At 36.6% G+C, this 25,561-nt stretch overlaps 2 protein-coding genes across 3 annotated transcripts in view; one reads left to right on the top strand and one right to left on the bottom strand.

Moving 5' to 3' along the window:
• ccm2l (CCM2 like scaffold protein) overlaps positions 1–23,530 on the bottom strand; it is a 71,691-nt gene extending 48,161 nt beyond the window's left edge. Inside the window, exons 1-6 of one of the 2 annotated variants that reach the window (XM_028811665.2) lie at positions 23,426–23,470; positions 13,485–13,652; positions 10,781–10,864; positions 7,644–7,827; positions 2,113–2,708; positions 1,816–1,951 (exon numbers count right to left, since the gene is read on the bottom strand). In XM_028811665.2, the coding sequence (XP_028667498.1) occupies positions 1,816–1,951; positions 2,113–2,708; positions 7,644–7,827; positions 10,781–10,864; positions 13,485–13,652; positions 23,426–23,455 (1,198 nt within the window). In that variant the 5' untranslated portion in view covers positions 23,456–23,470. Of the gene's footprint in view, positions 1–1,815; positions 1,952–2,112; positions 2,709–7,643; positions 7,828–10,780; positions 10,865–13,484; positions 13,653–23,425 lie in introns of both variants that reach the window. The other variant, XM_028811666.2, reaches the window with a different exon arrangement.
• Positions 1–25,561, top strand: part of LOC114658415 (cadherin-4-like) — a 2,147,065-nt gene that overhangs the window by 1,886,267 nt on the left and 235,237 nt on the right. The window lies entirely within an intron of this gene.

Below are 25,561 nucleotides of genomic sequence, written 5' to 3'. Positions count from 1 at the left end.
TTAATCGGAACTGTCATCTCTATCTTGTCATGGAGCACATTTAAACTTTTGAAAAAGAGACAAATGTTTGTTTGCAGTGTTTGAATAAATTTCCTGTCTCTCTACAACCTCCTGTGTTTCTCTGCAAATCTGTGACCCAAGCATGACAGAATAAAAATAACCATATAAACATATGGTTTCTACTTCGCGGATTTTCACCTTTCGCGTGGGGTTCTGGAACGCAACCCCTGCGATCGAGGAGAGATTACTGTATTTGAAGGATTTAGGAGTCTTGGTGGACTCATCACTATCAACTTCCACACAGTGTTCAGAAGCCATTAAGAAGGGTAACAAAATGTTAGGTGATAGAACACGATGTGTGGAGTACAAGACCAAGGAGGTTATGCTCAAGCTTTATAATGCACAGGTGAGGCCTAATCTCCAGTACTGTGTACAGTTTTGATCTCCAAGGTACAAGAAAGGCATAGAAGTACTAGCGTGATGAAGAAAGATTAAAATAGCTGACCCCTTTCAGTTTAAGCTAAAAGATATTAAGAGGTGACATGTAGTGACATGTAGCTGAAGTATTTAATGGAGATATTTTTTACAGTGGATCAAGACTGCTATTTTAAAATGAGTTCAACATTTTGTTAAGGGTAAATTTCGCACAAACATTAGGAATGGAATTACTGTATATACTCACAGATAAGTCAGGACTTGATTTTACCATATAATTTCTGGTATTTTATAATGTCAGTTGTATAAGTCGAATGCAGAAAACTCACGCTATTGGTGCAACAGATTATGATATACTATCGCCCACCTGAGTGAGTAACCATGGAGCACACTGCCTCTTTAAACTATGTGGGTGTGGCAATGCACTTTATCACTGCATGCTCCTAACCCCTCTCTCTCTCTCTCTCTCTCTCTCTGTTGTGCCTACGTGACCACACGGTAATACCTGAACTATTCCGAAGCAACGTTTGCACTGATTTGCATTTTATGTATTTTACACCCTCATATACCTTTATTGTAAGAGCATCCCTTATCTACGATGGAGCATTCGATCAGAAGAAAATATGAATCTGGTTTTAAATTAAATGTCACTGAAGTAGCAAAAGAAATTGGTAACTGTGCTGCTGCAACAAAATTTGATGCATCTGAGGAACTGAGGTGAGATTGGAGGAGGCAAGAAGATGTAAAAAAAAAAAAAAAAATTAAGTGTCACATTTTTGAATGACCGTATAAGTCGGGGTCTGATTTTATAATCATTTTTTCGGGTTTCAAGACCTGACTTATATGTGAGTATATATGGTAGTTACCAAGTAGTGCATTAGAAAGTAGGAATTTGGGGGCCTTTAAACTAGACTTGATGTTATTTTGGAGGAACTCTGTGGATAGGACTGGCTAGCTTTGGTGGGCGAAATCGTTTGCTCTCTTCTAAATCTTTTCTAATGTTTTTAATTTTTTACCACTGTGATCCTCACCAGGGCTAAATGCTACAGAAGATAAAATGACAGAAATTACTAAGCAACAGTTTAAACATTAACTAATATTACCAAAGGAATATGGTTTTCTCCACATAATGAATGGATCCTAACTTGATTCCCAGCTGGTACACCTCTTTTGTGTTCTCCTCATGCTGTGATGTATTTCCATTCCATAGTATAAACACACAGATTAGTGAAAGTATAGGTTTATATGAATGCACCTTGCAGTGGACAGCCAGGATAAACTGTACTGACTTTTTGTCAATGTCCTATTGTATTCCCTTACAAAGGAAAAAAAATACAAAAAGTCATTTTAAAAGAGTTAAAAGACTCAGAGTGAACTTACTTCTCTGCAGGAGCCATCGGCGATCAGCCGTAGAAGAATAGTGGTATCCTGCACGGTCTACACACTCTATTGTCTGATCACCATAGATGATCTGAAACACTTGGCATATCAAAGCACAGTATTCCTCTGCTGCATCCTATTTAGAACAAAAATGCAATGAAAAATGTAATGTTTACTACTGGATTTAAATGTATGTGATCAGTTTTTCATTTAAAAATCTATTACTAATACAGTAATAGACATCAGTCAAATTAATTGAAATTATGAAGGCAATGCTCGGTTATATAAAAAGTGTACCTTGTTGGCAACAGCCAGAATAACCAAGTTACAATATGCATCTGGGCTTGGGGTTGGCTTCTGAGGGTCTAGTGGATTAATCTCAGCATTGCGTCTCTCCCAGCTTCCATATGATTTGCCTCTTTCCCAGCTTCCACTATATGTCTGCCTTCGTTCCCAGCTTCCTCCATAGGTGTGTTTCTTTTCCCAACTTCCACCAGTCTTTCCTGTGTACCTCCGCTCCCAACTTCCACCAACGTTTCCAGTGTTTCTCCGTTCCCAACTTCCACTAACAGGCCTGCGCTCCCAGCTGCCACCAGTTTTTCGGGTTTGCCTTCTTTCCCAGCTTCCACCTACCTGTTTATGCTCTAGGTTGCCACCAGGAGTCTTCCTCTCTAAGCTACCCCCTGTCTGCTTTTGCTCATGGTTGCCAGACATCTTCCAGTCTAAACTACAGATAGTGTGTCTTCGCTCCATGGTACCTCCTGCAGGTCGGCGATCCATATTACTAACCGTTTGCCTCCTTTTTTCAATACTACTACCACCTTGCTTCTTCTCCAAACTGCCACTTGGGTGTTCCAAACTTCCAACTGCAGGCACTGGGTCCACTCCCAACCCTGAAATGAAACAACGACAGTTAATGTGTTTGAATTGGAATTGAACTGAATGGTTAGTATGAGCAACCAGCCTGAACATATAAAAATATGGTCAAGACTGGTCATTTCAACATTTTGTATGACGCATTCAGTGATTCATGGATTCAACAACTTGCGTTCACACCTGGTTGTTTTCTGAATTGCATATGTATGTTCTCTCTGTTTCTATATGAGTTTTCCTCTGGGCATTGTGGTTTCCCCTACATCTCCAAACACATGTATGTTAGGTTAATTGGAAACTTTAAACTGACCCACTGTATGCATTAGTGAGCCCTGTAATTTACATGGTTTCTTCCTTATGCCTATGCTTACTTGGATCACTCCCAGAATAACATCATCATAGTATGATACTGACAATAAATGAACTTTTGATAACGTCATCACAAATGGTTCAGATACATGTGAACAAACTGTCCAGGAAATGTTTTTTTGATTGTAAAGTTCAAAGAATCACTCATAAAAGAGGCCTTATCATCATTCAAATTTCCATAGAATGGTTCAGACTGAATAAAAAAAAAAGAAGGAAATTATGCTATCATAAAAATAATTAATTTTCTAATTTTGAACTTGGGAGTCCCTGTAAGAAGCTGCAAGGTTTTACTCTAATTATTTTTTTATTACAAGCAAATTATTGCAGCTAATAGATTTTGTTAAGATTCAGAATCCCTTCATTTCTTCTGTTATTCTTGAACAGCATCTTTCAAAATTATATTTTCTGAAAAATCTGACAATTAATGATGAAATACAAATAACAAGGAAACTCACAGTCAGCATGCCAACTTGGCCCTATTATAATGTTAAGAATGAAGTATATTTTAATTGCTATCATCTGTAAAATTCATTTTAAAGATATCTGTTTTAATAAAATATTTCAAAAGAAAAAAAAGACCAAAAAATTCCTAAATTCCTAATTCCTAATCCTAGACATGTCTGACAGAGTAGAATGAAAACATAGCCACATAAATAAATAAAACATTGTAACTAGAATAACGTAAAACTGAGAAATGTGTTGGCTAGAAGACCTATAGTCATCATGGTGCTACAGGACCGACTGAGGACTTGTTCTGTGAAAAACCACCTTGCAGAATCTCAGACAGACAGACAGACAGACAGACAGACAGACAGACAGACAGACAGACAGACAGACAGACAGACAGACAGACAGATAGATAGATAGATAGATAGATAGATAGATAGATAGATAGATAGATAGATAGATAGATAGATAGATAGATAGATAGATACTGAATGTGCTTGTAACTCTTAGATATCATACCTAACTCTCATTGTTTGTATTACTAGTAAACACACTGACCTCCGGTCCTCAAATAAAGGTTATCGGTAATATCAAATCATTTTTGAAACTCATGGTTTTGCATGACTTCTTTGTATTCCTCACAATGTCTTGTAAATTGTACTCAGTTTACTCAATTGTTATACATATATTACAAGGGGGTTGGTTGGTAGAGCCCCCCTTGATATTTTGAGCATCACTTGCTGTTTCGAGCATGCTGCTATATGTTAATTATACTGAAAAGCAGGGTGGGGTGAGCGAGGTCCCCCTCACCCCTAAGAGTTCTGAGTGTACTAATTGAGCTGGGGGGTTGAAAAGTGGGTATAGAAAAGATGGTCACAGTGAGATGTGCTGGTACCAAGCACTGGTTATATCACATGCTTTTGTAATCACTTTGCCATAAACAGATGATCACAAGTCACTTTGCTGTCTTTTATCAAGGTTTAATGAGGTCTGATGTTAGACAATCAATAAACAAAATAAATATATTTGAGAATTAATTCTGAACATGTCTGCCTGACCAACAAGCTCAGGTCAGTTTTGGAGGGTGCCACCACTATAAGCAATTTACATAAATTCAATTAAAAGAGAGAGGTTAAAAGTGTAAATTTGCTAAAATATGCCCTGAAAATAAGGATAAAAGCACCCCATAGATAGAATTATTAAGCTGCAAAATTAATTCTGACAATATTGGAGAGGTATTGTAAAAGTACACACATTTCCATTCATTTATATCTGTTTATCCATAAGTAGATAAAATGTATTAATTGTTTTCTGAATCTTTTGAAAATAAGTTTGATAAATCAAAAAGGTAAGGTTCAATTACAATAAATTAATTTTTTTTTAAATATGACCTAGTATAAAACTATGGTCACTATAAACAGTTTCAGATTCATATTAAAAATGTTTTTAATTGTTCATAGGGGTAAAATTTATTGTAATTCTGGGGTTAAAAATGTATTTTTAGATAAGGAAAAGGGATAATGGAAGACATCTAATCGTAAAATGTATTTTTTACGATTAGGGCTCCATCTAATTTTAAGTTTAAGTGAAGAAAAGGGAAGGATGTATAAAATTATTAAAATTATGCAAACTAATAAAACTTATTAAAATCAAGAAAATAGAGAAGAAAGTAACTTTTTACTGGTATGTTAAAGTAAGTCAACGTTCAGCCAGCAATGCCGTTCTCTTAGGAATCAATTCTACTGGATGGAAAGACTCTTTGTGAAAACCTTTTTCAGTTAGTAACATTAAACAGATATTATTTCATTAAAAACTTGAATTTGAGTCTGATGGTCTGATTGTAATAATTGTGAATAACTAACTAATGGAAAGAAAATGTTGGCTTTAGGGAAGACATGTTGAGGTTGTTTATATAATTGTTGTAACTTTTTTTATAGTAGATGGTTGGTGTAAGAGTAATCAGTTATATAATCATATTGAAATTATCAGTTTTGTGACTTCTGGAAAAAGCTGAAATTTCTGTAATAAATTAACAAAATGGTGAAATTGGGCAAATGGGAAATTGTCAAATTTAGCATCTAAGGAATTCACATTAGGAAGGATTGAAGGGTTGGTTTTTCCTTAAAATGGCTTATTTAGATTGTTAAAGTCTTATCTGATTTTTTTTTGTAGTTCTAGGATGTATATTGGGCTTGCAGGAAAGAGATGTACTTGCAGATCTATTGCCATTCATTACTTTAACTCCAATAGGTATATCAGGTTTAGTATTAGAAGTATTTCAATTAGATTGTTTCAGTGGTGGTTGTACTGAAAAAGAAGAGATTAGTTTAGTTAAGTTAGGTACAGGATTGAAAATCAGAGTTCATCTATGAGAAAGAAACCAGTATTGGTTAGAATGAGGTCAAAAGTAGGTGTAGAACTCAGTTAAACATGTTTCTTGTCTCCTTACCTGCATGTGATGTCCATGAGCATGACAAAACTTGAAGTATATCCAGTCAAAGTATTTGCATGTTATATCTACTGCTATTTGTGAGTGATGATACCGCTACAGTATGATTTCTGGCATTCAGGTAAATACAATGAAGTCTGGGTTGGAAAATAACATGCATGCTTATTAGGGAGCTGTGAAAGTAGTCTTTCCTCACAGATGCAAATTGTACAAGCTGTTTTGGAGATTAAATACTCATAAATTTGAATATACAAAGGAGAAATGAAGTCATGTAAAGAGTGCATAAAGTGCACTTGTTTAATGTTCTTTTGCTGTTGTGTATTTTTGATATCTAGAATTTTTACAATTGTATGTATTATTTCTTTTAAGAATGGATTTGCATTTATATTAGATAGTTAAAAGAAAAAGATCTGTAAACAGTAAGCATGTATTCAGGAGGCATGTTTTACTTTAGTGATAAGAACAGCTGTGCTTTAAAATTTACCCAAACTCCCACCAGTGTCTTTAGGAGATTCCGGTAAATACTGACTTAGGGTGTAACATTTGTCTTTGGGGTGAGCAGGTAATAAGTCACCACTTTTGACATGGCCTGTAAGGGGAACAGCATGAATTTGGAAGAATGAGTACGCTTAGCTTCCTCCTTCAGAAATAAAGCTTTAAGTAGTGTAATTTATGGCAGGGGGGCTGGGAGCATGCATCAAACCAGTTGGGTAAAGGAAATCTGTGCAGACATTACATTAGCCTATAAAGCCCTTCCCCAAGGAAGAAAGACTAGACATGAGGGTGGAAATGCAGTTTGTGTGCCCACTGGTCTCAAGCATGGCTCTTTATGATTAGTCTTGCATTGGAGGCCATTCTGTACCATGATGCCATATTAGTTCATACTTTGTGACAGAAATTGGCATAAGTTGGTTACTCCAATTCTCTAACTTTGTCTTGCCATCTTAACATGAAGAGAAGAACCATGTCTCTCTTATCCTTTCTCCATAAAGAAGACAGCTCTATCTTGGCAGCCATATTGAGACAGGAATACGGCCTGTCATAATACACCATTCAAAACCAATGTTTTAGCAAAGACCAAGATAAGCTTAGTGCCACGTATACTGTAGAGGTAAGATGCACTGCTACTTAAGTTGTATTAGTTTGTAATCAATACTCTGTATTCTGTTTCTTTATAATTTGGGCATATTATCTATGATAGATAATTAAATGTGTTTTTTCTTTAAAACGAGGTCACTTAGGACTCTATAGGACAAAACACAAGCCTTTGAACTATAGGAGATCTTTAGCTCAGATGGCTAGATCATTTGTGTGTCAATACTAAGCATGATCCTAGAGCCAGGGTAACATAGGTTTCATCTACGTTATTTATTTTGATTGTCTCAATACCCTTTTCCTAATACTGCTCAATGAGATTTAAGTAGAGAAATCATTAAAGAAACTCTGGCTGTAGGCCACCAAGCCTCTTCTGGCGTAGTCCCCACACAGAATGACTTGATCTCATTTATTTTTATCTTTCACCACAAAGCATTCAATGACTGCCTGTTGAAAAGGTGACAACAAAATATTTATTTTGTTAAGTCTTCATTCCCAAGCAGTCTAGCTATTAAGGGGATGTGTGCAGAATCAGTGAGTGTCTCCATTGCTGAAAGTGGCAGCATCAGTTGTTTGAAGTAAAGGAAGCAGTAACCTGTTTTTAGAACAAGCAGATGCAATGCATCGTCACGTAGATAGGAGGCTGCAGCAATTTCATGCGTCGGGATCCTCAGAATGAGCTCTTCATTGTCTCTCCAGGTGAGAAGCAAGCAGCGCGCTGACAGGCTCAAGATGCTGTCTTGCTCAGATGTTGTATGAAGTGGCAGTTCTTTCAGTTTCTATAAAGAGAGAAATTGGAAAATTCATCTGCAGCTGTCACATAGTATAATTTGCTTTTTTTCCTTTCTTTGTGAAGACTTATTTAAAAACAAGTGCACCTTTTAGTGTACTCATTAAATTAACAGAATGAAGTGATGTAAAATAGCGATTAAATGAATTCCTTTTTAGCAGCAGAGTTAAATGGCATAATAATTGTGGAACAAGTATTTTAAGCTATTAAAGATAGAACAAGGCGGGATTCTCGAGAAAAAAAAATCCTAATATTCAAGGGCATAATAGATTGAAAACCCAAAATAAAGCAAGAAGTGGGAAGAAAATCTGCAAAAGGTCAAACAGGTCTTCCATTGTATTAAGCTTTAACTATCAGCAGTGATGTTACACGCAGCACCTTATCTTAAGCAGGCTGCCAGACCCGCCTGAGTTTTCTTAATCTCTATATTACATACAAGAGTCATGGGTTCTGTAGCTGCCCACCTCCTTCACTCCAGCTTCATATTTGACTTGTGCTACTTTTTATCAAAGGCACAAATGAATAGATCAGATCAAGTCACAAAAATGACAAACATTAAAAAAGACTGCCTCTTTAACATGTCATACATGTTGAGAAGAATTGTACAAGAATATGCTCTGCTGATGTGTAAGTGTATTGCTTATGCCTAAAACACATACAGTATGCAGCACAGACTATTTCTATACATTAATATTCTGAACCAACATATTCCATTACAGGCTTTTGGGGAGCCAGAGCTCATTATGATGGTAGAACTGAATGCAATTTCATTCCATCACATGCTACTCTCACTCATACAGAATTAATTTAGTGTCAACTATTTACCCAAAATGTATGTCTTTCAGTTCAGGTAGAAAATCAGACAATATAGAGAAAACTCAAGCTGACAGTAGCACAACATGCAAATTCAACTCAGAAAGAATCAGAACCCAACTTGGAACTGTGAAGTAAGAGTGTTAATCTAAATTATATATTGTCATCTGCTTTGGTATATTTTTAGCCCGACAGATGGGCAGTGGCCCAATTGGAATGTGCTAGTTGGAAAACACAAAGCTAAATGTTCATTCTCTGATACTGACTCATGGTGAGGCTTTGAGCAAACCTCTTTGCATAAGAAATGATGAGAATGAACAGGTGGATGTGAGAGTGTTACAAAGTGAGAAGAAGATGATGCTGAGTTGAGAGAATAACTTGGTGTGGATCAACGGGTGTTGCGATGAAGAGAAACAGACAAACATGGTCTGCCCATGTGGAGTGAAAAGCAAAGGATGGTTAGATGAAGTGGAGCACCATAACAGAGGTGGGGGGATGAGGCCAAAGAAGACATAATTGGAGGTGGCATCAGATGATATGAAAAGAATGTGTCTCACCCAAAAAAATGCACAGGAAGCAAATTTGGGGAGCAAATGGCCAACTTGTGTATCTGATGAACAAATGTTCATAAAACTGTGTGCCTCTAAACAAAACAAATTAAAAAGGAAAACATGCTAGACTGTGCACACTGCTGACATCTCCTATACAATCGTCTACACCCATTCACTGCCAGTATGTGTGCACTAGCCATGTTGTTTTTCTGTCTTAGTATTAAATGTTCTGTCTGATATATGTTACGTTTATGTTTGATACTAATTTTTTAATATGAACAGTTACAATTTTATCTACTGTATATATTTTTAACTGCCATTGTTCTGTTTAGTGATTTGCATCTGAACAAACTGTACTGTAAGGTATAATGACAATCAGTTGATTTGAGTGAATTTAATTGAAATAGATTGAACAATTTAGGGGTGTTTAGACTGTTAAAAGAACCATAAGAAATAAGGATGGATTACAATTGATGTGCTGTACATAGGATGAGGAAGGTAATGTTACTTTCTGCATTTATTAAACTTTGATTAACTGTGAAAATAACAAAGGGTGGTGTATTGATGCAGTCTTTAGCTCCGTGGCCTCACTGCTCCAAATACTTGAAATTGACGCCCGAACACCATCTGCATTGTTTTTACATGTTCACCTAAGGTTGTTGTGGATTTTTTTCTGTCAACTTGTAGATTCTAGACACATCACAACAATGTGTGCAACAACTGACAAAATTGAAGTGTGGCTATATGGTTCAGTACTTCTTTTTTATCCATATTTGCATTGTCACAGATTGCAGATTGCGTTGTCATATATAACTTATTTGGATGTTTTGTTATATTTCTTTTGAAATGTTTTTAACAGAATTTCTAATGCATTTTTCAATCATTGAGTATTCCACTAGTTTTAACATGATTACTGCTGTGCACTTATGAATTTTTATAATTACTTACATTTTAGAATGATATTTAGCTCATTATTTCTCAATTTTTGTTTGTCTCTTACATTGTTTGGATTTTTTTCATAATTATATGCATATATTTAATAGAAATTAAAATAAATATTTAATAAATATTGTGTTGGCTGGGATTGGCTCCAGCAGACCCCCGTGACCCTGTGTTCGGATTCAGCGGGTTGGAAAATGGATGGATGGATGGATAAATATACTTAATATAAATAATTGTATTTATATATTTAATTATGTTTATATTTACTTTATATTGTTATGTTTTATTTACCCTGCCCTTGTTTGTTCTTAGCACAGACAACCTTTTCCAGGAACAGTGCCTGATGCTCCTGGGAAAAGCTGTGGGTTCCCCATAACTCTATTAATATATATATATGTATATAAAAAGGTAAAAAGTTCATAAAATGGATTTATGGAAGGATGGATAACTGTGATACACACCACATATTCAGTATTTCATTTACTCTCAATACCTGCTGCGGATCTGTTCTATGAACATCATCAAAATGCAAATACAAAATCATACACTGTATTTAAAATATAAAATAAACAAGACTCATTCACTAATAAAAACAACTTACTAAATAAAAAAAAAAGAAAAGTTAAATAAACATACCCTGGCAGTGTCTAGGAGTTGCAGAAGTTCATCTCGACTGGAAGGATTTAAAGAGCATGATACCCATGTTAAGTGGCCCAAAAACTACCAAAAAAAAAGAAAACTTTTGCTTGTAGATCCTTTTTGCATCAATTACTTACAATATATATAAAATCTACTGTAATGATCTATGTATTATGCTTAATAGGTTTATACTAAAATAGAAAATCTGGTAGTAGTAGTAGATCCTCCTGGATTGTTAAGCTCCTAAGCTCCTCAGCCTATCACAATAAGTGTAACAGAGCCTTAATGTGTCTCTTTGCATTGAAATTCATCTTGTTTCATTCATGTCCCACAGCTCATGAGTTTAACCGAGGATGGATGTGTCAAATGGCCTGTAAATTGAGAGATTAGCCTGACAAATTCACTTAACCACTAATGTCTGATACATCAATAAACCAGTAGGCCTAGGCTGTTTTCACACTGCAGCTCAATTCTTTTAACCAAATCCAATCATTTTAGAGAAGTGTGAACCAGCAAAAAACCCACATGAAATCAGAATATATCAGACAGACTTTAGATCTCTTCCTTTTGTGGTACTAAATTTGAAGCAGATATACAATAAGATTTGAATGTGACTTGTGTTTAAATGTATGAATCCAAATTGTTTGGAAATTTAAACTCCCAAACTAATTTTACTTTCCTATTTTGCAACTTTTGTCATATATCTGCACTGGAAATTAAGATTGATTGCAGTACTGACTCATTGTGCCAATGGTAAGAAAGAGAGACGGTAGACGTAAGAATTTGGTGCAAATGTCGCCAGCCAATATATTTGTTGCCAGCCTATGTATTTTCTCACAGAAATGGCAGATATTCCTTTCTGAGGGAGTCTTGGAGATGGATATTGACAAAAGTAAAAGTTCTCAACATCTTGCTGTATTCCATGTATGTACTGTATATGTACACACTCATGCTATATTTGGATTGCTTACAAAATTAATTTGAATTGTCACAAAAAATGTGTATAAACAAAAATAGGACTTAAGTTACTGAACTTGTTAAACCTCTACTTGAGTCACCTGTTTCCTCCTCACCTAAAAACATCAAGCCATTCTCTATTTGGAAGGAACAATGAGAGCATATTTGGAAGTGCTGATTTCACTGACTACATCACACTCAACTATAAATCACCCCAGTAGCCCCTGAAGTCATAGTCCAAAAATACTGAAAAGTCAACAACATCTGCAAACAGCAGAGATATACACTGCAGGTCCACATGCTGGATACTCTCAAAGATTTGGCTAAATCTTAATATTGCATGACAAAACACATGCTTGAGGGTTATTGTTTAATATCCACCTTCAAGTTAAAACCTACACTCCACAAAAATGAAAAATTGCACACAACAGTAGCTCTGGAAGTGTAAGTGTAAGCCTGCTAATACTATAGCTTAGGGGTGAGCAACGTTGGTCCTGGAGGGCCATAGTGGTTGCAGATATTTGCCCCAACCCAATTTCTCAATGTGAAGTAAATTATTTCTGTTGAAGCACTTATTGTTCAAGCAACATTATTATACTTCGTTTTACTTGTCATTCTTGTAAAGATTTCCCAGCCTTGAATTCTTATTTTAGTCTTAAAATTTCTGCATTTGCTGCTTTAAATGACTCCTTATTAGCAATCAGATGCAAATGGTAAAGGAACCAGCAGTTCTCCATCTAACTTGACTCCATTTATATCTGTGTGTATTCGTTGTGAACTCTCTGGTTTAATCATATATTTAATTGAAAGTTCTGGTAACCATGCAGCAAGAAAGATATAACAGCTCTTGAATCTGAGCGGAGGAGACCAATCAAGTACATCCCAGGAATCCTTACTATAAAATATTAACAGAATTAAACCTATTTAACCTTGAACAGAGCAGACAGCATGGGAATCTAATTCTGGTCTTTTTCAAAATCATTGACAAGGTAGATCCAGCAGAATGTTTTCAATACAACGCTGAATCATTTACTTAAGGACACCAGTGGAAAATATGGGGAAGTGAGTTTTGGATTGAGACCAGGTAGAACTTCTTTACTCAGAAGGCTGTGGGAATCTACCAAGACATGTAGTTGAAGCAGAAACCGTGACAACCTCTAAGAAGTATCTAGATACATAGATATTTTGACAGCTTAGCTATTAGATAAACAAATAATGTTGATGGACTGAATGATTTTCTCTCTTTTGTCAAATTTTTTATTCTCTTTTGTTCTAAGGTGGATGAATAACATAGTTAACGCAGAACCCCTAGTGGGGTCCTCTTCAACATTGTTAAAGAATATGGACATGGTTTTGCATTAATACTGGTTTCTTATATCATATTATTCTTGTGATAATTTGACATTGATTAAGCACCTTACCTATGCCACTTCACTGTACTTAAAAGGGTTTTCACACTTTGTTTCTGAAACCCAAATAGATTTTTGTGGTTGACTGTCCGTTGTTTAAATTCATTATCATGTTTATCAAGCATTTCCCCTTAAATTTATTCTAACACTAACAAATACACTTTAACTATTCTTAGAAGCAACCCATACACTTAAAAAGCCTAAATGTTACCGTATAATTTTTCTTGATGGAAAAACATGAAACATAACAGTAAGTTAATCATATGTCACAATGTTTTCTGTTTGCTCAGATCACATCATTAAATTGTTATTTTAATTTGAAAGGAGCAGCTTACTTTAACTTCTTTCTCGACATAGTCATGGAGTAGCCTCTCTGGGTCAATGAAATAGTCTGGTGGGTAAAGAGGTACAGAGTGAAGGGGTCTTCGGTACAGACTATTTTTCTCAGCCTGCTTACGTGCCGCTTTAGGAAAAACCAGGCGTTTGATTGGAGAAACAAAACCCTACAGAAAATAAAAAGAAATGAAAAGAAAAGAAATGAATATAAGAAAAGATGTGATTAGAGCAATGTAGCAATACTGAAGCCAGTGTAGGTCTGTTAGGGTACATGTCCACTTCAGATAAATCATTTAGACCTTACTTGTTTGTTTTTATTCAGGACTAAAACACACAAAATAAAAACAGTGCTTTTATAAAAAAATAATGAGATATCTGAGTTTAAATTAAATAAATAAATGCCAGCATATAAGTATATAAATGAAAAGGTGCTCAGCTACAATGATGGGTGCGTCGGTGACCCTGTTCCATTCCCAGGTTGAGCTGCATTTACAAATTTGCCGCAAATGTTAGTCAGCCTCTTGTAAAAAAGCAGAATGCAGAAAAGGTTGACCACAAACAGTGAACAAGCAGACTTGCTCCATAGTACTTCACCACAGCTCACACTCCAAGGGGAAATGCATAATTAGCATGCATCCAGAAATGGCACTTACACTCAGGATGGAAATAAGAACTGTGGAAGACCAGCAAAGTTCTTTGTTCAAAAACTGTATGCATTAGGTATCTTAAGTTTGTTTTTGACAAAATTCATATATATGAAAGCTCTCTCATAGCTTCTGTCCTATTCAGATTAACACCAAGACACCCAAAATATACAAAAGTGATGCATAAAGTATATTTAATATTTCAAAACAAAAGAGGAATGAACAAAGGGAAAATATAAAGTGGTAATTCAACAGTACAAGAGAGTAAAACATGCATCCTTTGTAAACTGTCCACCAGAAGGGACGGCTCGTCCCAAAAGTACTCCAACTACTCTCTTTCAGTCTATTCTGTGCTGTTTTCCTCTCACTGGTTGAGCTCTTACTCCAATATGCCCCTCAAGTTTAAGCATTTTAAATGTCTAATCATGATGCAGCTTTAAACCGCATATTGGGATGATTTTTGGGCAAGCCCAGTAATAATGTGACAGTAAAATAAAAATTAAATGTTGATTTTTAAAGCCTGCATGAGAGGCAGAATCACAGACCACATCAATCAAATTAACAGAAAGAGGCTTTGCAATAAATATAACAGTTAAAATCAAGTCACTAAAATCTGTACAAGAGACTCCTAGAGAAGTTAGAACACACAAGACAAGTATTTCCTGTGGTACAGCTCTTAAATAACATGGCGGCCAAAAGCACATCATCATCCCATGATGCCACATATGTACATTATACACATCCCTAGTTACTCTACATGTGTGGTTACAGCAACCAAGCAATAAAATGGTGTCACTTGATAAATTAATAAAATATGAAAACATAAGACTAAAACATTAAATTGTATGATATAATCGTGAGATGTAATCTCTTCTTGGGTCAGGAGAAGTCTCCACATTTCCATCATGGGCACCTGGCTGAAGGTATCTCTAGTGGTCCCATGGATCCATTCACCGCAACAGTTCCTTTTCCTTAAAGTGGCCACATCACTACACCATTTTGTTTTCTTAAAAGAACAATGTTGTCCTTTCTCACCCAGTTTGAGATGGTGTGTTGCCCTGTGTGGGTATGGAGAATGGTTGGGTCTATTGGCATATATCAGCCTGGGGGAACATCACTACCCAAGGCTGCATCTCACTCTTTAGGAAACTGGGCAACCCGTCTTGGAGATTCCGTACAGTTATGGGGTATACTGTCCCCTGGCGGTGCCCTTCTTTATTGGGCTTTACCTGTTATGGTTTAACCAGGGGTTTGTCCCTGCCTCAAGTAACTTTTCTTTAATGTAAATTTTTGTTGTTTTTTAAGTTTCCACCTTTGTTAAGTCTATGCTTGGTTTCTGTTTAAGTAAACTCATGTTTATCTTTATGTTTCTGTAATTATTTAATTTAGAATTAATATGTTAATAATGGTTGTTTAAATTTTAATAATCTACCCTACTTCTTTAAAGTAAAAGCAAGGGAGGTGAGGCCACCTGATGATACAAATGCTGGGTGGTCCCAGCAGTATAAAAAGGAGAAGCTTCATCCATCCATCCATCCAGTTTCCAACCCGCTGTCACGGGGGTCTGCTGGAGCCAATCCCAGCCAACACAGGGCACAAGGCAGGAACCAAACCCGAGCAGGGTGCCAACCCACCGCAGGACACACACAAACACCAAGCACACACTAGGGCCAATTTAGAATTGCCAATCCACCTAACCAGCATGTCTTTGGACTGTGGGAGGAAACCGGAGTGCCCGGAGGAAACCCACGCAGACACGGGGAGAACATGCAAACTCCACGCAGGGAGGACCCGGGAAGTGAACCCAGGTCCCCAGGTCTCCCAACTGCAAGGCAGCAGCGCTACCCACTGCGCCACCGTGCCGCCAGAGAAGCTTCAGTTTATACTAAATCATAGGTATTGTGACCATGCTAAATATTGTGATTTTTTTTATTCTTGTGGATTTCATGGATTTGGAACCCTGCTGTTATTTGAGGTAATGTCTTTGTTTTGTGAGATCGGGATTGTTTGCTGAATGTCTAGTCCTTCAGTTAAAACCTACATGTTGGTCCTTCTTCCCCGTCTTGTCTTTTGTGCTCCTTGATTTTATAATTATTTAAATAAGTTCCTTAATAGGGGATTCCCCTGTATATCTACATGTGATAACTACTATTAAATGTATACTATAAATTACAGAGAGAGACAGGACAAGGTGGCGCAGTGGTAGCGCTGCTGCCTCACAGTTAGGAGACCCGGGTTCGCTTCCCAGGTCCTCCCTGTGTGGAGTTTGCATGTTCTCCCCGTGTCTGCGTGGGTTTCCTCCGGGCGCTCCGGTTTCCTCCCACTGTCCAAATACATGCAGGTTAGGTGGATTGGCGATTCTAAACTGGCCCTAGTGTGTGCTTGGTGTGTGGGTGTGCTTGTGTGTGTCCTGCGGTGGGTTGGCACCCTGCCCGGGATTGGTTCCTGCCTTGTGCCCTGTGTTGGCTGGGATTGGCTCCGGCAGACCCCCGTGACCCTGTGTTCGGATTCAGCGGGTTGGATAATGGGTGGATGGATGGAGACAGGACATTCTTGTTACATCTTGCATGTGTGTATGTGTATGTATTCAAATAATCATGTTCATGACTGACTCACTGACTGACTGCTATTTTCAGAAAAACAGTTTTCACTTATGACCCTGTGGCCCAGAAAACTCCAACCACACTGAAAATGTATTCTTCACATTTCAAAATTTAGAAAGATAGATGTTTGTGCCAATTTACAACAACAGCAGAATAACTTATTACTGATAGTATATATACACTCTGCTAATTTAAAAATTATTTTGCTGCATTTCTTGTAGAAGTCTCCAGCTATCTACATGAGTAAAAGAGGGAGACAGCTAGCAGACAGTTTCAGGGTTCAAGCCGCAAATATCACAGATGTTACTAAGCTTATTGTAGAATGTTTCACATCCCTTGGTCATTGCCACTCTGATCTCTCCATTTGTGTTCTTTCACAGGCTATAAAAGACACCTTTCAAAGAAATACTGAAGAAGCAAAGCTCATCATATATTGCTCCAAGTCTTAATGATTGATTGACTTTTTAAACTCTCCTTTCTATTTCTCTAATGTCAGCCCCTTTCATTTCCCCAGCTTTGTTCCCTCCTTCCCTTTGTATACACATAACCAGCCTTTCTCTTGTCAGTCACACTCCTGATGAAGGCTATGTAGCTGAAATGTTTGATCCCTTACCTCCTTGTCTTAAGCATGGAAATAACTTTCAGCTTTTTTTTAATTTGCACATTGTATATTGTAATACACCAGTTGAACTACATTAAATCAAATTTTATTTGTCACGTGTCAAATATATATTCAGTAAAATATGTGGGGAAATGCTTAGTTGCTCAACTTCAAAGACTATGCCTTTAAAATGCAGCATAAAAATGTATATAAATGTGTGTACTATAAAGGATATGTTCTGTATTTTTCACGTAAAAATTATTTCTTCACAATCATAGTATACTGTTTATTAATTTGCGTTGTGCAATTGTGCTCTGAATTGAAACATTTTTGATAGATTTTAAAACTGCCTTGTCTGTTCTTGCAGTTTACAATGGTATGAAGGGTACATACAAAAAAAAAGCTTACACTTACCAAATACATCCATGAACATTATTTTGCATCTTGAGATTGCACAGATTTTGTAAAACAATGTATCCATGTCACTTTAGAAAGGAATATAAAAGTATATACATTATCTGTGAGATTCAGCCATTTTAAAAGAAAACCAGCTCTGTATCTCATCTTGCTTCCCCTACTGCAGCATGTCAAAGGGAAGAAACAAGAGCCATATACAAAACACATGCACAATCCCATTCACGCTAGCCTGGAGTCACCATTTAAATTATCAGCTTTGTACACATGTTAAACAGAACATTATGCTATGTCTGGGAGAATGTGCAGACTCCGCACAAATAACGACTAGACACACGATTCAAATCCATGATGCTAGATCCTTGAATCAGCATCACTAACAATTGTTACCTTGCCACCCTACAAAAGAACTAGCTACTCATCTATACTGTATTCATTTCCCATGTAAATGACATTTCCTACGTTATTCCTAAATTTTCCAGATTACATATACAATAGATTTAGGAAAATGTTTGAGAAAGTTTCAAAACAGTAAGATTCATGCTAAACTAGCTTGCACAGAATTTCAATCAAAGACTTTATTCTTGGTAATAAATTAGAAAAATTATCTTATTATTCAGTGCTGATATCACCTACTGTGATGATGTCAAATCTTTAATACAGAGGCACTCATAACAGAATGCATACAACATTTCACACTACCTCTGATCTTGCCTCTAAACCCTCAGTAACTTTCTTTTATGAGCAGTTTTTAAAAAGTATTCTAATTAACAGTTATAAGTGCGGAAAAAAACACTTTTATTAATTAAACTACAGTACATTTCTCTACCAAGAGGATCTCAATATACTCTTCCGAGAGTAGCTTCCAATTACCATTGAACAACTTGTAATTATATTCTTAGTTTTCACCTATAATAACATGAGCAGGGTGCCAAAAAAGTTGTCTGTGCAGCATCACATTGCATCTCAGAAGCAGCGCTTCATCAATGTTCAGTTTAAACCTGCTGCTGTGATGCTTTTAATTTTGTAACTATACATTATTACAAAGGGGAACTTCATATTTACATTATGTTTCAATATATAGTATTAAACTTTCATTTCTTGCACTCTAAATAATTTTAAATCATATGGTTCTGTGTGCTTGAGTAAATAGTGCATATTACTTTCTATGGAGTAATTTAAAGTATTATATGGTATGTCCACCCATCCATTTTCCAACCCGCTGAATCTGAACACAGGGTCACGGGGGTCTGCTGGAGCCAATCCCAGCCAACACAGGGCACAAGGCAGGATATATGGTATGTCCTAAAAGTTAATAAATAGCACACACACAAGCAAGTTGATCCTTAATTTCTTTTTTATTAACTGGTGGCAACTCTCTGATCTGCCTTAGCTGTGAAACTAGTAAGACAACTGCTGTCTTTCACTCAATTGCAATCCTCTGAGGTCTCTTTTAAGTCCAGCCTGTCATTAATTCTGGCCTCTGCAAATATTAGTATGCATTTACTTTATTAAACTGAAAATTAATTGGATTCTGAAGACATCTACCTTAATTAAAGCAGGATTGATTCCATTTACTTCTCAGGTATTTTTCCTTTTTATTGCCTTTAGGTAATGGACATTAGATTAATTTTTTGACTGTATCACATTCAAATATTGTGAAAAAGGTAAGAAAAAAATGTAAATATAAATCAGCATATATTTCGGTCAGTTAGTCAGTCATTATCCAACTCGCTATATCTTAACACAGGATCACGGGGGTCTGCTGGAGCCAATCCCAGCCAGCACAGGGCGCACAGCAGGAACAAACCCCCGGGCAGGGCACCAGCCCACCGCAGAGCATATATTTCAAAACCCCTCTTTTATAATGCTAGTAGTAAAGTTAGGCTTTGACAAATTTTGTTCTGATTGACACAGTGAATTAAAACACTGGTTGGATGATGACTACTTGACTTTGATTACAGAAAAAAAGAGAGATGTTACTTATTGAGGGAGTGATGCAGACCACAACAATATTCTGCCACTTTTTAACTCAGTCTGTTCTAATCATTAGGTTTAATGATGCAGCAAACAACTTAGACATTATTGTTGACACACTTAACAATACACATTTGACGTACTTTGCAATACTGTTTAATACCCATCTATTCTAGCTTTAAAAAAATGGAAAATGAAGATTTTTAAATGTGGAGAATATAGAGAAATTAATTAATTTATTTCTAGTAGGATTGATTTACTGCAATGTGTTATTATCATGCTGTTTAAACCATTCTATATGCAGCTTTCAATGAAATCAAAATTGTTGCAAAAGTCATTACAAGAACTAGAAAGTACAACCACATGACTCCTGTACTTAAGTCATTACACTGGCTTTCAGGTAAAGTTAGGGCTGATTTAAAAATTGAGCCTGAAATGGCCTTGGCAAATGGAGTGCACATTAAGATTTTCTATTTAACAATCCAAGGATTACCAAAATAATATTAGGGGGTCAAGCTTTTAGTTACATGCCCCCAAAGATGTGAAATGATCTAACTGCCTATATAAGACACACCTTTTCTGTTGTGAACTGGAGCTGAGGCCCCACAAGACAGGCTCTACTGCCCAGGAAGCCTCCAGGTTTCGTAGGCTTAATCCCCACTCTGTAGACCAGCTTCTTGGCCTCACAGGCCTATAGGGTAAAAGGTCTTAATAGTTCCAAAAATGTAAGAAAAGCCTCCAAATGGAGGAAGAACCATCAGAAATGTATGGCTTATAATGGGTAAAAGTGTTTCCTGATAAAATAAAAAAATGCAAAAAAAGTAAAATGCAAAATAAGAACAAACTTAAAAGAGCAAAAGAGACAAAAAGGTATCGCCCAAAGGTAAACCTGAAGCAAACAAGTTCCAATACATTGGTCCTAAAATGAAAACCTTTCTCCAGAGGAAAAAGGTCAGAGAAATTCAGTAAAAAATGACAAATCAACTCCAAACAACAAAAGCAAATAAACCATTATAAACGCCAAAGGAAGACTCAGCAGCTGGTGAGGTCACAGAGGCCTCGACTATTTTGGCTTCACCCACAAAATAAGTGGAATATAAGGATATTTATTGAAGTAGTACATAACTGCTAAAGCAACAGAAATAACATTAAAAAAACTACAGATACTTCATAATTAACAAAAACAAGCAGAACATCCCCACAAAAATATACATTAATACCCATACTTTTCAAACGTAGCTTTTAAATTTAGGCTGAAGACTCACTAATTTAGTCTGGCATACCCTGACTAGAGCTGCTGTTTAGCAGTGCATATTGCATCTACATGTCAGTCATTTGTATAAAAATAGAACTAATTTAATAATTGTGAACTCTTACTAATTCTCTTCTCTTGTTGGTGCTCTGCTTGGGTACCACTGTTCTACTTCCAAGCTGTTTCCCTGCCCATGGGAAAGACACTTGACATCCTGGGATCCTTGCAATCAAAGGATGGATAGAATCTGTCGACATATTGAACAGTCCAGCATAGATTATGTACAGTATGTCGGCCAGTAGGCCAAGGAATCCAGGATGCCGATTGTGTCCGACATTGTCCTTTTACCTTTTGTGTCAAAACTGGCCATGGACCACTCAGAGATTCTTTTTCCTCCAGGGATCCTGCTGACTGGAGCTTTTATCTTTTTGTCTATTGTCAGCTGGCCATAATTATGATGATAATGTTAATGAACAAATATTGTTTGGTTTTATTCATACTAATCAGTTTGGATCATCTGTTTTACTGTGTGTTTAAACAAATCTATATCTTTATGTGTTTGTATTATGTAATTAATAATTTGTAAAAGGGCAATTTCATTTTACCTGTGAGCTTGTTACAGCACTCTGAGCCTACACTCAGTGAAGAGTGCTATCTAAAAATAAACTGGACTGAAATTAACTGCTTGGTGTGCTTAGAACTGAGTCATCACAGTAGAAGGAAGAAAATATCCATTACATTATTGGGTGAAGTTATACAGCTATATGTAGGAATAGGGATTCTTCTGCCAATGTAACCCAAAAATAAAAATGCCAGGCTATCAAAATATTCAAAAGAAACAAAGGACGGCTAAAATACACTGAAACCACCAAATTTCTATCATTTGCAAGGGTCTGTCTACATGCAACAGTTTGCTTGCTTACTCCAACGACAAACTTCATCTCACCTCTCTCCTTCTTTTGCTTTCCCACCTGCTTGCTCTCATTTTAAGACCACTTCAGTTTCAGGTTATTTTTGGGATGGCTGCTCGACCACAGAAATCCTTACATAATACCTGGGCATTCCCATTCTCTTTCCCTCTTACTACCTAGGATATCATTGCACTTGTAGGCCATTTAAAGGATCAGACACTGGGAAATGCTTCTGGGCTGCCTGACCTAAGTTAAATGGAGCACGGTTTAAACAGTTTCTTTGTGGGCACTATTACGTTCTCTTATCAGTCTGGACATCATAAGCAATCATCCTGAGATCCTCCCTTAGCCTCCTCTATTTCATTTGGCCCCTACAAACATGCCTATGGGACAAACAGTTACAAAATTAAATAATACTTGGGTGTACGGTGTTATGTATGCTTATTGTGTAATAAATAATTAAAAGTATAAGTAGAAAATAGTACACATTTTCCTAAAGCAATTTTAAAAGCATAAAGTGTTACTGATAGAATGATTCTTGATGCAAATATAAAAGGACTACCTACGGCACTGTAGATTTCAAGAAAAAATTTCCATTAATTTTTCATATCTGTATATTCCAAAGGACAGACACTAGCTCTAGACACAAGGCTCACTTCTGCACACCCATATTCATTGACACTAGGCTCATTTAGAGACACTGTTTTACAATAACATGTATGTTCGTGGTCACATAATATTTTGAGAGCAAAAAAAAAACACACACACACACCTGGACAAGGAGAAAACATACAAAGTCCACCCAAACCATGATCAAGCCTGTAGCAAGCATTCTAACGATTTAACCTTAGTTTCCAAGAACTGTAATACACATGTGCTAGCCATTGTGTCACCACATTCATTTTTATGAAATATAAAAGCTAAAATGTCAAAGGTGCAAAGGTGGTTGGGATGCACTAAGGTCCCCACCACCCATGACTTGATAAGCAAGTTCTGGAAATGAATGGATAACTGAAATAATGTTTATAGAACATGCCTTGTGAAACATGCTAAATAAAATAAAATGCTTCAAAAGGCCTAAAATTGGCTCCTATAGTCTCATACAATATTACAATACAATTTTTCAATATGTTTATTATTTCAAGTCTTTATACTAACAACTTAAAGAACGTGGTCACCTCAATTTACAAATAATTCACCGATTTTAAATGTAACTGTAGCAAGGAATATCAATCATAATGCAATTGGAAGAAAAGCACATAAACGTGAGTGCGTGTGAAAAAGTATTTGGACTATGTGTCCATCTCAAAAGTGCATTTCTTGTAATTTTATACTTTTGCGCGCTGACACTCCATTATGGTGCCTGAAACTGAGTCAACATCAGTGGTGTATTGTCTGTTCAGAAAGGACATATACAGTTTATTATCTTGGCTTTCTAAAACTTTCTGTCAAAAGACAAACATTTCATTCCACCAGAAGTTCATACACATTTGTCTGACATTGCGCTGAAGAGAAAAATGTACATGCTAGGTACTCACTCTTTTGCCCTTTTTGGGTTCAAATTCCATGCCTCTCTCCACCCGGCTTCTATGGTGCTGCTTGTGCAACTGCAGGGATTCTTTGTGATTTGTGTTTGCTGGGAGGATTTTACTCCATTGAGGAAGCCCTGTTTTCCTGTACAACATTAGAGGAAACTCCACCAGAAGTTCTGATACAAACTCAGCCAGCCTTTTGTCTCCCGGGGCTGATATTGAGTCACATAAAGCAAAGTGTTTAGAAAACAGCACAGTAAGATTAAAAGCGAGTGCAGAACCAGCAGCCCAGGTCCAGGCACTCCAACCTATAAACCATCTCTATCAGCTTTCTTTCCTAGGTTGTGTCTTTATTTGAACAAAAACACCAGGTTTATTTAGAATGGGGTCTTAAAATTATAGGAGATTAAATAGGTGAAAAAAATAAGTGATTATCCTTGCCTTTTAAATTGATGGATATCCTGCAGTTAATTGGTGCTCATCAAAATGCTGCAAAATCATAATTTATATGGCTCAATACAGACAAACCCATTTTAATGGATTGTGTTTTTGTTATGCTCGAATGACACCAGATTTACTTTGTTGTGTTAACACTGAAGTCAGGAAAAGTTTCACAGACTTAGCTGACTTTAAAGTTGTAGCATTTTTACATTTTTTAGTCACTTCATTAAAGAGGGTGTTATCACAATTCTGTTTATGACATGTTTTTGCATCAGTGAAACATATTAATAGTAACAGTGATAATAGACTGTAATTACTTGTACTAACAGTGTACACAGAATCTGTTTTTAAATATCATTTTAAAATATGTGGCTAAAATAGCTTTCATAGACAGAAGATTCCATATCAACAGATGCAAACTTTTGAATGCTATTGTTAGTTGTTGAATGTGAGAAGTTTGTAGCTACATGTTTTTCAAAGAAATACTCAATGGAGATTTAAAACCTGTGCTGAACTCCCAAGCTTAAATTGTTGGCCGCATCTGAACATGATAGATAGCGGATCACTGTTGCACTTTGCCAATAAATTACAGTGTCAGAGAAATATTGAATCATGAAACAAACTACCGAGCCATGTAGTTAAATCTTAAACCTTGACAACTTTTATAAAGTATCTGGATGAAATATCTGGACAAGGGAGCAGCTAACTGACCTAAAGAATTCAATAGGGTACATGGTGTTCCCTCATTTGTCAAACTTTTTGTTCTTTACATTGTTTATCTCAGCTTCCGTAATGCAGGTCAACTACCACCTTGTTCCTTCATTGACATTAGTCTCTTCAAAAGAGAAAAAGTAATTTAAAGCCACTGCTAAGACTTTAGCTTTTTATTAATCCTGAATCATTTAGTGACTTTTTATTTTTTTAACCACTAATTTTATTCTCATTGTTGCTTACGTTGCCTGCCCAACAGTAATGCTCTGATAGGAATCCCCAACATAATAAGTTGTCCTATTGGGAAAGAGCAGTGGATTTCACACGAGCAGACGTCTCATTTGTTGAGAATTGGACATTTTCCTTTTCTGTTAAAACGAAATCAACAACAGTACAAACAGACACTCCATGTTTTCTGTCCTGCATTTCTTCATTTTATTCTACAAAAAATATAAAATGTCTGGAAACCTTTAAATAAAAAACAGAACCCGATTTGCAAATGGCTTGTCAGTTTTAACTTTGGCTTCAGTTTTTGGGCCACTTTTTTGTTAGTGTTATGACTGGATTATTTTGATTGAGTCGTTTGTCGTTATTAACATTTACAGTATGACTGATGGCCAGGGCCATTACCGTGGAAGGACCGAGGGAGAGATCGTACTGAGGACATTATCTCCTCCAAGACATTAGAGGGCAGTCCTCCTGAGTTGCTACAGCAACACAGATTCCCACAGGGCATGCTGGGAGTTGTAGTTTGGAGCAGCTCTGTTGGGCTCCGTGGGTGCCACCAGGGAGTGCTGCAGGTGCAGCTAAGTCCTTAGAGGAACCGCTTACACAACACCCAGAAGTGCAGCCGGAAGAAAGTCAAGAAACACCTGGAGCACTTCTGGGTGTACTATAAAAGGAGCTGCCTTACTACCAGTCCAGAAGCCAGAGTCGAGTGTAGGTGGACAAAGCCTGCAGGAGGAGGAGTGGAGAATTAAGAAGAGAGAG

The sequence above is a fragment of the Erpetoichthys calabaricus genome, chromosome 10 (assembly GCF_900747795.2).
Source record: "Erpetoichthys calabaricus chromosome 10, fErpCal1.3, whole genome shotgun sequence".
NCBI lineage: Eukaryota > Metazoa > Chordata > Cladistia > Polypteriformes > Polypteridae > Erpetoichthys > Erpetoichthys calabaricus.
This window is presented reverse-complemented; position numbering and strand designations above follow the sequence as displayed.